The 16,053-nt window shown below is 42.1% G+C and overlaps 1 protein-coding gene across 9 annotated transcripts in view; it reads right to left on the reverse strand.

The window, feature by feature from the left end:
• Positions 1-7,193: 7,193 nt before the first annotated feature.
• The window catches only part of FUT8 (fucosyltransferase 8), a 543,593-nt gene continuing 534,733 nt past the window's right edge, over positions 7,194-16,053 (reverse strand). For all 9 annotated transcript variants that reach the window (XM_029598885.1, XM_029598887.1, XM_029598881.1 and 6 more), the window contains one exon: positions 7,194-8,239. In XM_029598885.1, the coding sequence (XP_029454745.1) occupies positions 7,922-8,239 (318 nt within the window). In that variant the 3' untranslated portion in view covers positions 7,194-7,921. The remainder of the gene's footprint in view (positions 8,240-16,053) is intronic.

Genomic DNA, 16,053 nt, shown 5'->3' on the forward strand with positions numbered 1-16,053 from the left:
ATTTGCACAGTGGCTCAAAAGGAGCTTTCATCAGCTGAGCCAACACAATGCTGAGGTCCCAAGATACAGCAGAATGCCTGAGAGGAAGCTTCAATTGAAGCAAACCCCATATGAAAACATAGAATTATGGGCTGTACAGAGATGGGCATACCATCTACACCATGGTGGTATGCACCACTTGCACTAAAAGTTTTTAATCCAGCCTCCGATAGGTGTAGAAGGTAGTCAAGCAGTTTTGGTATGAGGAATTAGAATGGATCTAGGGCCTTCCGCTCACACCACACAGAAAACCTCCTCCACTTCAGTCCGTAGGACTTTCTAGTGGAAGGCTTTATAGAAGCCACATCTTTATAAAGATCAAGCAGCTGCAGGATTAACCTCTCAACATCCAGGCTGTGAGTGACAGGGCCTGGAGGTTGGGATACCGCAGCTTGCCCTTAACTTGAGCAATGAAATTTGGGGAAGTCCCTAGAATGATCGGTTTCTGGATGGGCAACTCCCGCAGGAGTGGAAACCAGACCTGCTCAGCCAATGAGGGGCTATGAGGATCACAGTCCTTCTGTCCTCATGAAGCTTCAAGAGAGTCCTCGCCACTAAGGGAATTGGAGGATACGCATACAGAAGACCCTTGCCCCAATGATGGGCAAGGGCATCCAAGGCTGGTTTGCCATCTTACCTGGACAGGGAGCAGAAGCGAGGCACCCTCCTTTTGTAGGGAGATGCAAAAAGATCTACATCTGGGCTCCCCCAGAGGCAGAAAATCTAATTAGCTACCTCCTGGGTCCAGGGACCATTCGTGGGGTCTGAAGGCTTGACTTAGCTTGTCTGCTATTGTATTCTCCGTTCCAGCCAGGTAAATGGCCCTGAGCCAGGGCCCAGGAAAAGATCTCGACTGTTTCCTGACACAAGAGGTACGATCCTGTGCTTCCCTGCTTATTGAAATATCACATGCTACTTGGTTGTTGGTCTGGATCAGGACAACTTTGTTGGATAGCCGATCTCTGAAAGCCCATAGCAGCGTACCTAATCACCGGAAGCGCCAGGAAGATGATTTGACAAGAACATTCCTGGTTCCTTGGTGCTGAGCCCATCTACATGAGCTCCCCACCCCAGGGTAGATGCATCTGTGGTTAGCACAATTTGAGTAGGGAGACTCCAAAAGAAAATCCCCGTTCCAGATTGGAGAGTACCTACCACTAGGACAAAGATTCCCAGAGAGGCAGGGTGATTCCGATGCAATACTGGAGGCTCTCAGTGGCCTGAAGCCACTGCGACCTCAGGGTCCATTGGACTCTGCACATGTTTAAGCCTGCCAGGGGAGTGACATGGATTGTCGCGGTTATGTGACCCAACAGTCTCTGCTGGCTCTGTTGCACCTTAGTTGCAATGCCAGAGCGATGACCCTTTGGATGGCAGAAAGGTCCTAGATTGTGTCGGGTCTTAAGGGGCTCTGATGAAGTCCAACTGAGGTGATGGACGGAGATGGAACTTTGGGTAGTTGAGAACTAACTCTAGTGACTCCAACACCCGAATGGTCAAGTACATGGACTGGGTGGTTCCTGTCTTAGACATGCTCTTGACCAGCCCATCATCCAGATATGGGCAAGCATGCATGCCCAGTCTGTGGAGGTGCACCGCCACCATGGCCAGGCATTTTGTGAAGACCTGTGGGGTGGACGCGAGTCTGAATGGCAACACCCGGTACAGGAATTGCTGTTTTTCCACCACAAATCTGAGATACTTCCTGTGACTGGGGAAGATCTCAATATGGGTGTATGCGTCCTTTAGGTCGAGGGAGCATAGCCAGTCCTATTTTAGCAAATGGGTGCCCAGGGAAACCATCTTGAACTTTTATTTTCTTGGAAATCTGTTCAAGGCCCTTATGTCTAGGATGGGACGGAGTTGTTCTGTTTTCTTTGGAATCAGGAAGTACCTGCAGTAGAATCCTTGCTCTCTTTGCCCTGGTGGTACTGGCTCGACTGCTCTGGCCATTAAGAGGGAAGAGAGTTGCGCTTGTAGTACCTCCTGCAGTGCTACCAGCCCCCAATATGGGCATGGAGGGCAATTTTCTGGGACACCCAATAGATTTAATTGGTATCCCTGGTGGACGATGGACAAAACCCATTAGTCTGAGGTTACACTGGGCCACTGGTTTGCAAAGAGCCGCAGTCTGCCCCCGACCAGAGAGTCCATTGCCCCCGGTACAGGCACCTGGCTTACGTTCCCTACGGGCCAGTCAAAACCACGTTCCCAGAGTTGACTGTAGAGCTGGATGGGGCTTCGGAACTCTTTACTGCTGTGGATGAGATCAAGGAGGCTGAGGATAGTACTTTCTTTGGCGAAAAAATACTTCCTTGGCCCCGGCTTTGATGGCCTCTTGGATGAGGACAGGTCCACAGTGCCGGTGGAGAGTTGCTGGAGCATTTCATGATGGTCCCGGAGCGGACCACAGCATCCTTCACCCTATCTCTGAAGAGATTCTCTCCAGTGCATGGCACATCAGCGAGTCATTCCTGTACTTCTGGTCTGAGATCCAAGGCCCACAGCCATGCCAGCCTGTGGGTGCCATTCCCGCTGCAGAGACCTTCAATGCTGTTTCGAAAACATTGTAGATGGCCTGGACCTAGTGTTTTCCACACTTCAAACTCTTGAGCACCAGTGACATGATGGTGTCTTGCTGCTGTTGAGGCAACTGCTCAATCACCTCCTACCCCTGCTTCCAGATGTCCTGTAAGTATTGGCTCATGTAGAGCTGGTAGGCAGCTATGTGGGCCATAAGCATGGCACCCTGGAACACCTTCTTCCCAAGAGTGTCCAACGTGCTGTGGTCCTTCCCCAGAGGTGCTGAGGAGTGGGTCCGAGAGCACGTGGCCCTCTTGAGTGTGGATTCGACCATCACAGGCTAGTGGGCCAGCTGACAATTATCAAATCAGTCAGCCTTTTGAACGACGTAAACCCTGTCTGCCTTCTTATTCACTGGAGGCACTGTGAGGAGATGTTCTCAAATCCTCAGCAGCAACTCCTTAAGGATCTTGTGCACCGGGACCACCATGATCTCCTTAGGAGGCTCTACAAACTTTAGAACTTCAAGCATTTTGTGCCTGGCATCTTCTTCAGCAAAAGCTGGAATGGCATGGCTTCCGCCATCACCCTGACAAACCCTGGAAATATTAAGACCTCAGGAGGAGACCTCGTTCGCTCTTCTGGAGGAGAAGGGTCTGATGGGAGATCATCCGAATCCTTAGAGGATTCTGTCTTATCATCCACCCAGGGGTCGTAAGGACCTTCATCCTCACTGTATACCACAGGGGATGGGGCCCTAGGTGCTTGCCAACATCTAGAGGTGCAGGCACTGATGGAACTGGATGGGGGACTACAGGCCTCGGCATCTCCACCGGTCTCAGCAGAGCTTCCTTCTTAGAGGAACTGGCGACGACCGCTGTATCGGTCGGAGGAGGGCTCAGTGCCCCACCAGGTACTGTTGCTGTCCTGTGAACTGGCAGGGTTGGTAAGGCACCAATGAGCACACTGAGTTTCTCCAGAAACGGTATGAGGACAAGTGGCACCGGCTCCGGTGCCATGGGACCGAAGCCCTGCAGCTCCCACTCCACCGCTAGCTGGACTCAACACTCCAGCTCCACCTCAAATGTTGCCGATGCCAACACTGACTAGGAAGAAGGAGGAATAGTCAGATCTTCCTCAGACCCATGAGGGGGATGGGCGACTAGCACCAGGACCGGTGAAGATCATTGTGGACCCAGGGCATCGATGGAGGTTGAGAGCTCCTCGCAACGGGGTCGCTTTGGGGGCATCAAGGCTAAAGCCAGAGTGTCCTGTGCCTGGCATTGTGCATTGATGGGGACCGATACTGATGCTTCTTGATTTTCCAACGATACTCGGCCTGGTCTTTCCCTGGTGCTGAGATCGAGGACGAGATTGAGGATGAGATCCTTGGCTTGGAGGAGATTGACAACGGTTGGTCTCCGGTGCCCATAATCCACTGGCGACCTCGATAGAACCGACGGTCCCATTGATGTCAATGGCATGGTGTCCATTGGTGCGACTCCAAGGACCTCCAGTGCTTATGCCGCAGATACCGATGGCTTGGATTTCCTCAACTCGAAGAGGTGCTCCATCTTGTGTTGAAGCCAACGTCCCTTTGGGGTCATCTGGGCGCACAAGCAGCAACCTTGGACATCGTGCAATGCTCCCAAGAAGAGAATGCAAACATGAGGATTGGTGATCGACATGGCCCTTGGGCACTGGGGGCATCAGTGAAAACAAGATGCGGCCATGATGGGGTGAAACAAATGGGGGAAAACACGGAACGATGGCGGCAGGCGTAGATGGAAAATTGACACAGAGGCACCGCCACCATGGGGGGAAACCGACCACGAAAAGAAACTTACTCAAACACTGAAAACCCTGACTAGGGCCATTGAGAGGGGCCCAGCGATGGACCGAAGAAAAAAAAATTTGCAAAATATCGCAAATCTAAATTTTGTACAAGGCAAAAAGCCAAAAAAGTTTTTTTACAGCTCAAACTTCAAGGCTCACTGCTCAGAAGAAAAAAAAAGAGACTGAAGAGGGACCCATATGGATGCGTGGTAAAGGGCATGTTCAGTGTGACTACTCAAAGTTTCTAGAAATTTTGAAATATGTTTTCTGCATCTGGCTCCATTTGATGATGTCACTCGTGTCAGGACTACCTTCCTGCTTGTCCCTGGAGAATAGAATTTTCTATTTGTTATGAAAAGAGCTATTGTCTCTCTTTGCTCATTTAAAGCTGCCTGATAAAAAACTACAGTTTACCTTACAGTGCACCTTCACATTAACATTCTCTTTAGATATGCCCCAGAAACACAAAGATTAATGTATAACCAAACAGATAATTTGGAACTGGAGCTTGAAAAATATGCATATAGTACCCATATTCCAAATTTGTTCTTGCAATGACTGATGAAAGGTGCAAGAATGCAGGCATTATGTAGCTGAAAATGATCAAGAGCTATGCAGTGCCAAGAGGCTGCAGGAGTGTCAGAGGGAGGATAACTTTCAAAACTGCTTGCGCGCACGCCCATATACACATATATATAGGCACAACAAAATATACTACTGTATTTTATAACCATGCGTGCAACTGATATGCGCAGGTTATAAAATATAAGTACATATGCTTGTATACTTGCTTGCATATGTAAAAACTGCAACCCAAGCAAGTTCGGATTTATGTAGAAAAGTAGCAGCATTTAGCCGGATATGTGTGAAACGGCTACTTGACTGGAAGAGGAGTAGGAGAGCTGCTGGAGGGGGTTAGTAAAGGTGGTTTTTAAAGTGTATTTTTCTTGATTGACTGCCGTTTTAATTACTGAATATTATGTGATGTGTCTGCTGTTTTGAAATATTTTATTGGTGTTTGGATAATTTTAAATAATGTTTCTGAGTTTTTAATTGTTGGATATTATTCTGTTCATAGTAGTTGTGAAACATTTATTCTGCTTATTAGTATAGTTATACAATTATTTCTGTGTTGGGATCTATAGCTGCTTGGCTAGTTCTGTTCTCCTAATAGGAGGTATATTGATGTTTAGAGCCTGACTTAATATTTGTAGTGTTGCCTTTTCATAGGTAGGGTTGTTACTGTTTGAATGCATTTCATAATACAAGTGTAACTGTGTGCAGAATAGTTTATGTGCATTACTGCAGATCTTGGGAGTATGTTAGGTCGGTTCTGTGCATGTGACCGAGGTGAGATATTTTACTGTATCAGTCTTATTTGTTGTATTTTCTCAAGAGGACATGCATTAGTGATAAACTGCTTTCTTTTCATAAGTAGGGCTAATGAGCCTGGTAGTTGGAGTTTGTGTTGCTGTTACTGAGATGACACCAGAACCAGAATATCTTTTTTGTAGGGTGAGTTGTATGGGGAATGTCATAATTCTGCTTTACATCCATAATTGTGGGTCAGGGGGGTTCCTGTGGATGCAAACTGTACTTTTACATTTAGCCCTATGATGGTCATGTGTTCAGTGTGTCATGCATGTGAGAACCATCTGTCAGGTGTGTCCCGACAAAAAAAAAGTTGAGAACCACTGGTCTAAGTAACACTTTTCCGATTTATCCAGATATGTAAGATAGCCAGATAAGTTTAAAACAAAAGCACTATTTATCAAGATAAGTTCAAATGTATCTAAGTAGTGGCAAAGGCACTACTTGGTCTGATAAGTTGGAATTTAGCCAGATGTGGGCACAAATGATTTACCCATATATTTGTACTTTGAATTTTAAAGGGATATGTGAATAGATTTTATGTGCGTAATTTAGATGCATTTACCCCTTGTAAATTGTCCCTTTACACATGTAAATTGGGGGATTTTATAACATATGCCATTTCACCCAGTACATCTGCAGCTCATGAAGACCCTCCTGGTTCTTCAGCCTGAAGACCCCCATTTCATCCAGACCCCTCCACCCAGTCATTTTTTCACTTTTATGTTTGTGATCACTTACACCAGATATTGAGCAGGGGTAAATATGTGCAAGCAAAAGACTTAGGCACGTCACTTTGGCAGGCTGTAAAATAGCAATTTATGAGCATAAATGTTGGCCCCACCCCAGAACTCCTCTTGCCCATCCCTTTTTATATAGTCCCCGACATATGCGCATATGTTGCGGTTTTTAAAATAGCATATACATGCATATGTGCTATTTTACACAGGCACATGTTTTTTTTAATGTTAACATGCTATTTTTAACACACGTATTGTTTGAAAATTTCATTTCAAAGTGGGCAATTGGATGCTTATGTATAGGGGGTTATGTGAATGAACACTGGGAGCTGAGGAGGGAGGGTGAGAATACTGAACAGGCTTAGAGAAGGGGCTGTAAGAGTAAACAACTGGGGCTAAGGGAGAGTGAACCCTGAGAACTGGAGGGATGAAAATAAGCAATGGGGGCTGGGAAACAGGGTAGTGAGCAATGGCAAGGAGAAAAGGGAGAGTGTGAAGTGTGAGCATTAGAAACAAGAAAAAGAGGGAGAAAGACAGAAGAATAGATCTTATACGTAGGCAGTGATGTAGATGGGTATAAGAACCAGTTGGGCCAACTGGTCTCTTTCTTCAGTCATCTACTATGTTACTAACAGGATAGAAAGCACAGTTAAAACATACAAAAAATAAAAATAAAGCAGATACTAACGTTAATTTTGTATTTATTTTTTGTTATCAAAGACAATGTCCAGAAATTTCAGGTATTAAAGAGACTGCTCCTGGCACTGTTTTACAAAAATGTTGCTACTGTAACTGACAATGAATACTTTATTTTTAGATGTATCCTTCATTTATTATTAATAATAGGAATTAAGGGAATTACTTAGAAAACATTTCTTGTAAATTAAAAAAAAATCACCAGAAATCATTTCTTTTTGAGTCAATTGGCTGGGGCAAATTTAGTGCTCATGACAACAACAGTCAATCATCTGTTGCTGCTCCTCTTCTAAAAATATCCAAGATTGTTCAAATATAGGCACCATGTTTAAAATTTCACACTTACAAAATATGTTCATGTCACTCAAATTACACAACATGGCAGTGTTGAAAGTCTGAGGACTACAGTCAATTAATGGCAGAGGGCTAAGTGCCTTGCTCAGTTTAACCAATGATAGAGACAAACCCTTGGGAAAGAAAGACTAGTATAAAATAGCCGCATGTTGCGCATATATGTGCATTTGCGCGAGTGCATGTATTGAGTACGTTCAGTAAGAAATCCATCCATTTGTTCTGTGTTTGTTTTTTCAGCCCAAACAATAAAGGGCTTTCATTTTAGTCACGTTAAAATGCCCAGTAAAAGCCTGCTTAATGTGCTAGTCTGTTGGTTCAAACTGATTTTAACAAAGTCATCACCTATATAGTCTCATCTGGCTCTATTCGTCAGCCTCTGGATATGTAGGGTACTTGACTGTCTCTATTTTCTCTTTCACTTTGTAGGATGGGTACAGGCCTGTTCTTCCCAATTTTCTGTTGATGCCTTTAGAGTAACCATCCCAGTGGTTGCCAGCCACACCAATAATATCTCCTGGTTCCATAGGAATTTCATCAGCAGTTCGCGGGTGGTGAGGATAAATGGCAATCTGGTTGTGGGCATTCTGTCCTCCAAAATAGTAAATATCATCCAAAGAGTGGAAAAGAGCTGAAGCATCAGGGTGCAAAGTCTGCATGATTTCATAAGCAACACGACAAACCTAGAAGGAAAAAAAACATTTATTGTGTTGCTCACTACTTTAGAAAGACAGGATGGGAAGTACATTGTGTTACATTGAGCAAATGAATTTCATTATAAACATGAATTCTCCCTAGACACTGAAATGTTAGAATGCTGCGCTATGTTATGTCCATGTAGACTATACAATGATCCAACTTGGCATATGACTTTTTTTTTTTTTTTTATATATGTGTGTAGATGACTAGATATTTCTTAGAAAATATGTTCATTGTGGATATGACATACAAGATTTAGGATGATGTTTTAAACAAAAATTGCTATTTCCAAACAATATTCTGAATAGGATACTTGTTGCAAATCTATCGATTTTTTCCCCAGCAGACTTAACCCAATAGATATGGACTGGTATAGCAGAAATAAAATAAAGGAAATTATCAGGTAAGTATAAATGTCTCCACTCTGTTATTGGGAACATGTCAACAAGTAAATTATTGAATTTTTCAAGGAATGCACCAACTTTGAAAGCTTGCATATGCATCACTGCATGCAATGTTCACTTTAAAAAGGTCAACGTTCCATGTTCAGTCATGGTTCCTTCTTAAGAAAGAAAGAAGCTTACATAGTTACTCATCTGGTAGAGGTTCTAAAGAGCATAATTCTCTAAGGTGCTTTTTAAATTATTTCCAGAATAAACAAAACTATTACCTTTAATTCCCAGGTTCAGGTTTGTGCAGTGAAAACATGAGATCGTTTTAGTCAGTGCTATCAATAGCCCTAGTGGTTGATTGGTTGGTTTATCATCATATAATGCACATAACTGCTAACTACAATTATTGCCATAAAGAGCTAACAATTCGTATGGAATAAATTGCCAAACCAGTCTTGAGGTTTGTTAAAAGGGTTTTCAAATTTTTTCTAGTTGCAGCCATGTGATAGAAAAGTTACAAATTATTACCTTATTCATAGTGAATTCAAGAGATCAATTTTGTCTGTGATGTCACAAATAACACACACAGCATGAATTAGATTCCTTTCTATATGAATTCATTTATGACATAATCATTATGGTATTCCTCCATGCAAGTTAATGCCAGCTTGGTGGGGGGATGAGAGGAAGGGATAAATGGGAAGTATACAGCTAATATCTACTTTATAGCAAGCTTTGAAGCACAGTAAGCCCAAATATAGCACAAGTCAATATAGTCAAGATATATGCAAGTTACTTTCTTTTGATGAATTGGGACCCCTGTCAGTATAAGTATCCTAAGAGCCATAATTTCTCTCATTGCACACTAGTTTCTTTTTCTTTGTTCTGAAATTTCAGTATGTTAAAAGCCACATCGAGGGACTGCAGAAAACTGATGTAATGAAAATGTGCAATGCCAGTTTTCAATATATTACATGCTAAATGGCATGCGTACAAAACTGATTGAGGTCCCTTAAAGGCATTTTAATTTTCTTACATTTCGTAAAATGCCTATTGTATCAGACTTTCCCTTAAGCTTTGTTTCTTTAGTCTGTGTAAGTAGTCTAGGCTTGCATAATGAAATTATAGTAATAAACAAGATTCAAGGGACCTATGAGGATAAAAAGGGAATACTTGTTAATTACTTGTTAGTGTCTCTGCTCAATTTTACAATAACATGTACAGACAATGATTAGTCGCCTAGAGAAAAAGACTGACATATTCAAGTGCCTGTTCTATTGTGTAAATCAGTGACCACTCATTTGTTAGACAAGTATAACACAAAGAAACATTTAGCCAATCAAATTGTTTGACTGGCTGATATACCCCCTACCCATTAGTATATTGTTATCTTTTAGTAGAACAGCAGTTCTATTATTTCACTGCAGGTTATGGGAGAAACTTTCTCTTACAGCACTTTTTTAATGTCAATATAGAGCACCTCTAATTATAATATTCACAGTTATTTTAGTAAGTACTGTTTGTGGTATCTTGCTTTATAGAGTCACTGTGGTACCTTTCTATTAGTAACACCCCAAAAGCACACATTAATTTGAAAGAGGCTATGATTAAGGAGAGCTCACTGTCCATGAACTCTGAGACCAGCTCTGCCTAGAGTATAGCCTTATTCAAATAATTTATGTTCCTGTGCCTCATTTTAGTTGGATGATTTAATCCCAGCATTGTTCTTTCTGTTTGGAAGCTATAATAAATAACTGGGGCAGCTTAGACACCCGGAACTCCCACCTCCCCAAGCCCCTTTTCCTCCCATATCCCGAACCATAATCACAAAACAGAATGTAAAATAGCCACCATAATAATCATAACACAGAATGCAAATAGCACATCATACGCTGAGTTGGATGCAAATGGCCACAGCCATTTATTAAATGCCCTAACATGGAGGTGGACGAGAGAGAAAGGACCTATTTCCAATATTTGCTTTTTCCTACCAGCTCTGACGAGAAGGAAGGGGAGAGGTGAGAGCCTAACCCCCAACGAACTCTTTCTTTGGCTCCAGCACTTCCGGGTAGCTCCGACGTCATCCAGGGGTGACTGGCTAAGGATAAAAGCCAGCCCCCTGCGGTGCAGAAACCAAGGTGGACGTGAGACAAAAGGACCTATTTCCGATATTTGCTTTTTCCTACCAGCGCTGACGAGAAGGAAGGGGAGAGGTGAGAGCCTAACCCCCAACGAAATCTTTCTTTGGCTCCAGCACTTCCGGGTAGCTCCGATGTCATCCAGGGGTGACTGGCTAAGGATAAAAGCCAGTCCCCTGCGGCGCAGAAACAGAGGTGGACGTGAGAGAAAGGACCTATTTCCAATATTTGCTTTTTCCTACCAGCGGTGACTAGAAGGAAGGGGAGAGGTGAGAGCCCAAGTCCCAACGAACTCTTTCTTTGGCTCCAGCACTTCCGGGTAGTGCTGACGTCATCCAGGGGTGACTGGCTAAGGATAAAAGCCCTGTGGCGCATCGCCGAAGCCGCGCACACCAAAGGGGCGCACGGCTTTGTTGGAGGGTCAGGAATATTTGTGGGTTTTTTTTTTTTTTTTCAAACACTGGAACTATCCTCTCGAAAACCTTTTGGAAGCTGAAACTGTAAATTATTAAATTTATTTCATTTCGAATCTCTCAACTCAGCCTTCATTCAAGAAGTAAAAAAAAAGAAAAAAGATTGGGAGAGGAGGTGAAGGACCAGAGTGTCAAATTTCTGTTTTACATAGATATGCCTCATACAAAACGGAAGGCAAAGATTAGGGAGATGGTAACTTCATCTCCCATTTCTGAGCCTTCACAACCTCAGATCCATGCCTTCTTCTCCTCAACATCTAATAATCAACCGGTGAGTAGGACCATTGAAGATATGGGCGCAGAGTGGGTGTCCTTTCTTCCGGCCGAGGCATCTCTTAGTCCCGGTGCCCCAAGTACTCCTCCTCCACCTTTGGGAGAAGGAGACAAGAATGGGGAAGGGTTGCAAGCATCCAGCAGTCAAAAAGAAAATTCTCTGCAATTAACTAAACCAGCAGAGGTTACGATGGATTATCTGGTCAGCTATTAAAACACTTGAGTTAGCTATAGTAAAACTAACAGAATCTACAGAAGTATCAAATCAACGATTCAGTAAAATTGAGACCATATTGACTAAAACGGAAGGGGAAAAACATCAACTTGAACAAAGAGTGGAAAAGATGGAAGGTTGTTATCAGAGATTTACAAAAACTGAAATACTCTATGATAAAAGTCTTGAAGGGAGACTAGTAAACTAGGGGGATTTGGAAACCATATTCCTTACCCTCAGCGAACTGGGAATATACTGTAAAAACTGGTAATGGTGTCAGCGTGCGTGTCTTTTAAACCCCTCCCCCCACTTCCGCTATAAAAGCGGCATTTGCATACATAGAAGTGGATTTTAAGAAGTGTGCGGGCAGGTGCACATGCGTGCAAATTTTCCGGCTCACACACACAACACGGCGATTATATAACAAATGCACATACCTGCGCGTTTACATGTGCAGGTTATAAAATCAGCAAATGCCACCTCTACCGCATAAGTGGTGGGGATTTTATAAGATACGCGTACCAACACAGTTAGCAGGTTCCCCAGTCTGAACACAGTTCACCCCAGTAAGGAGAGGACTTCCTAAACCCCTTAATTAATTATCCTCCCTTTTACCCTATTAGCCCCGATGCTTAAAACCCTGCTGACTAGCCTATATTTTTTTATTTCACAACTTACACGCCATCCATAGCAGAAGTAAAGTTACGTGGTAGGGGACGCCGACGTGTGCTTGTGCGCATAAATACTAATGCGCTGGAATCATGGTACAGATCTGGCCTGCCCCTTTCCCCAAAAAATATTGTTATGCGTGTAATGGGAGATATGCATATGGTGCGCACTGGTCCGAGACATGCGCGTACCTCCAGGTTTTTGCGCTTATAAAATTAGCCAGATAGGCACGCGTCCACTTACAACTATGTACACAAATATGCGCAGTCAGCTATTTTAAAATAAGCATATATGCGTGTATGTTATAAAATGGCCATGTCTCTGGGCCTGGGCCAATGAACCAGTGCACATTTTTGAGTAGCTAGTACCTTTTTTTTTACTTTTTAATTAAAAAATGGATAATCATGGTCCTCAAATAATGATTTTGCACTATTTTTTAAAACCACTCCTTTTCCCCCTCATTTTCAAAGAGCATTTTAAATTATGTGATTCATGTTTTCAGAATGTGTATGCTGTTTGCATCTGCTGTGGGCAGTTTCAAAAGGATGGGCTAAATATCCAAATAAATAAATACACTTCATTTGCTGTAATACACAGAGATGTGCTTCGGGTAAAAATTTCGTGTCGGGCTTCGTTTTGGCCTCCCCCCCCACCACAGGAATTTCTTTTTTCCCATGGTTTGAGGTTTTTTTTTTAATTTCAGGGGCCCTGATTTTCGGGTTAGTGTGCACTATCATTTTTGAGTTGGTGCACAGAGTTAGTGCGCACTATTGGGAGTTAGCGTGCGCTAACTCAAAAATGAATTTTTTCCGAAATTTTGGAAACAAATCAATCTTTTTTGGTTCTGCCGAACCATTCCGAATTAGGCAATTTCGCTGACATTGCCTAAATCGGGAAAAACAATTGAACATCCCTTGTAATACACTTTATATTGATTGAGGTGCAGCCTAATGGCAGCCTCAATGAATATTAGTATGGATCGTCTTTTAAATAGATTTTACTGTCTGTAACTTTACTGTTACTATGAACACAGTTTCAGTCAGCTTTAAAAAAAAAAAAAAAAGGTTTGGAACTTGTCACCCTGCTGATTTACTGAAGCAGCGCTAATGTGAAGGGACTGAGAATGTTATTTATGGCCTGTATTTGCTTGCAGTTTACCTAATACCTTGAACTTTATTCTAAGAAGCAAGAAAATGATTTTACAAGAAGACAGAAAATTCTGTGCATACAGACTTGAAACATATTGGGCATATTAATTAATACTGTCCCCCCAAAATATTTTTAAAAGGACAAATTGTGGATAATTCTTTAATTATTTAACAAAATAGTCAGATAATGAATATTCAAAAGGCAAGTTGCTTTGCAATGATTAAGCAAACAGAACACAGCCCCCAACACGAGCCATTTAGGCATATTTACCTGTGGGTTGGTTATTTAGCTATTGCTAGGATTATTCTTGCAAAATAAATTTAAAAACATTTGTGGTCAACATTCACTCCTTATTCACTTTTAATCATGAGTATAGGACTAAAACCTTGTTAAAAGTTGGTATAAAAAGAACAATACCACATTTTGTAATCATTTATTGAAACATTTCTTATTATGTGCTTTCAGCTCAGAATTATTGACTAACCCTTAAAAGAACAAACAGGCATACTGTATTTATATGCAGATCCAATTCAAAGAAAGTATAGAAACTAAAGTCTAAAAAGATTTTCCATCAGATTAATTGCAGACCAGAATCAAGATGCAAGGATCTTCCCCGTGCAAACAAAAGGAAGCCGGAAACCCCCAAATCATAAAATGGAATTTGACATCAACATTATTGCTTAGCTATTAAGGTAAATTACTGCTTTACCATAATTTAGGTGGAAAAGAATGATAACACTTTTAATGCTGCTTTCACTGCTATAATAAATTTTATAATAATTGGTACTCAATGTCTTCGGTTGTTCTGTTAAGTGCCAGTAAAATTCTTGAGGGAATATATTAGAAGATATTAGATGTAGTACCAAAAAGGTAAAACAATACCCTCAGTTAGATAATGCATAACACTTCTATTTCTAAACATCATTTTGTTTCTCTCTATTTCATTTTATATTTTCATAAGCTGGTCCATGTCCTAATGAAAGTCTTACAAGAATTAGTACCTAGCAATTTTCTAAGAACACAGGAAATGCCATACTGGGTCAGACCAAGGTCCATAGAGGCCATTATCAGTCTAACTGACTAATAATATTTTATGAACTTTTCCTCTAGGAACTTGTCCAAACCTCTTTTAAACCCTGCTATGCTAGTCACCTTGACCATGTCATCTGGCAAGTGAAAAAGTAATTTATATGATTTGTTTTAAATCTGCTGGATAATTTCCTGGCATGACCTTATTTTGATATTATTTGAATAGGTAAATAATTACTCTTTATTTATCTGTTCCACCCCAATTATGATTTTATAACTTCTATTATGTATCCTCTCTCAGCTGTCCCTTTTCCAAACTGAAAAGCCCTAATCTGCATAGCCTCTCATCATAGGGGAGCTATTCCTTTTCTTTTATCATTTTGGTTGCCCTCCTCTGTACCTTTTCTAGTTTTGCTATGTCTTTTTTAAAACTGGACAACCAAAACAGCACACAATACTAACGATGCGGTTATACCATGAAGCAATACAGAGACAATATGATACTTTCTGTTTTATTCACCATTTCTTTATGGATCATTCTTAACATTCAATTTGCTTTCTCTCTCCTCATTCTCTCAACTCTATTTCCACTGCAGTCATCCCATCTATCACATCCTCAATCTATCACTGTCCACTGCTACTGTTCTTGTTGCGTTCAAATTGCTGTGATCAATCCACTCCTAAAAAACCCACACTGGACCCTACCTGCTCTGCCAACTATCATCCCATCTCCCGCCTCCCTTTTGCTTTCAAACTACTGAAACGTACTGTTCATCACCACTGTCGTCCTTCTTTCATATTAAGTCATTTTTGATTCAATCCAGTCTGGTTTTCTTCCTCTACATTCCACAGAAACAGCCCTTGCTAAAATCTCCAATGACCTGTTTATGACTAAAACATAAGACTTGCCATACTGGGCCAGACCAAAGGTCCATCAAGCCCTGCATCCCATCTCCAACATTGGCCAATGCAGGTCACAAGCACTTGGATTGGTCAAAGAAGAGAAGGGCAGAGAATAAATCAAAGGACTTTATTCAATCCTTATCTTCCTTGACCTATCTGCTGCATTTGTCACTATTGATCAATACCTACTTGTTGATACTCTGGTCCTCTCTTGGATATCAGGGCACTGTCCTGTCATGATTCTCTTCTTGCCTCCCATCACATTTTTAGTGTTTTCCACTATCAACTGGTGTGCCTCAAGGTTCTGTCCTGGGCCGCCTTCTCTTCTCTCTGTACACTAATTCCCTTGGAGCTCCAATTTCCTCTCATGGCTTTCAATACCATCTTTATGTTGATGATTCCTAGATTTGCCTCTCTACACTAGAAATGTCATCAAGAATCCAGTCCCAGACTCAACCTGCTTGTCTGAAATTGCTGCCTGGATGTCCCACTGTCATCTTAAATGCAACATGGCCAATACAGAACTCCTTATCCCCCCCCCCCCCCCCCCCCCCCCGC

This window comes from Rhinatrema bivittatum, chromosome 4, assembly GCF_901001135.1.
Source record: "Rhinatrema bivittatum chromosome 4, aRhiBiv1.1, whole genome shotgun sequence".
NCBI classification, from domain to species: domain Eukaryota; kingdom Metazoa; phylum Chordata; class Amphibia; order Gymnophiona; family Rhinatrematidae; genus Rhinatrema; species Rhinatrema bivittatum.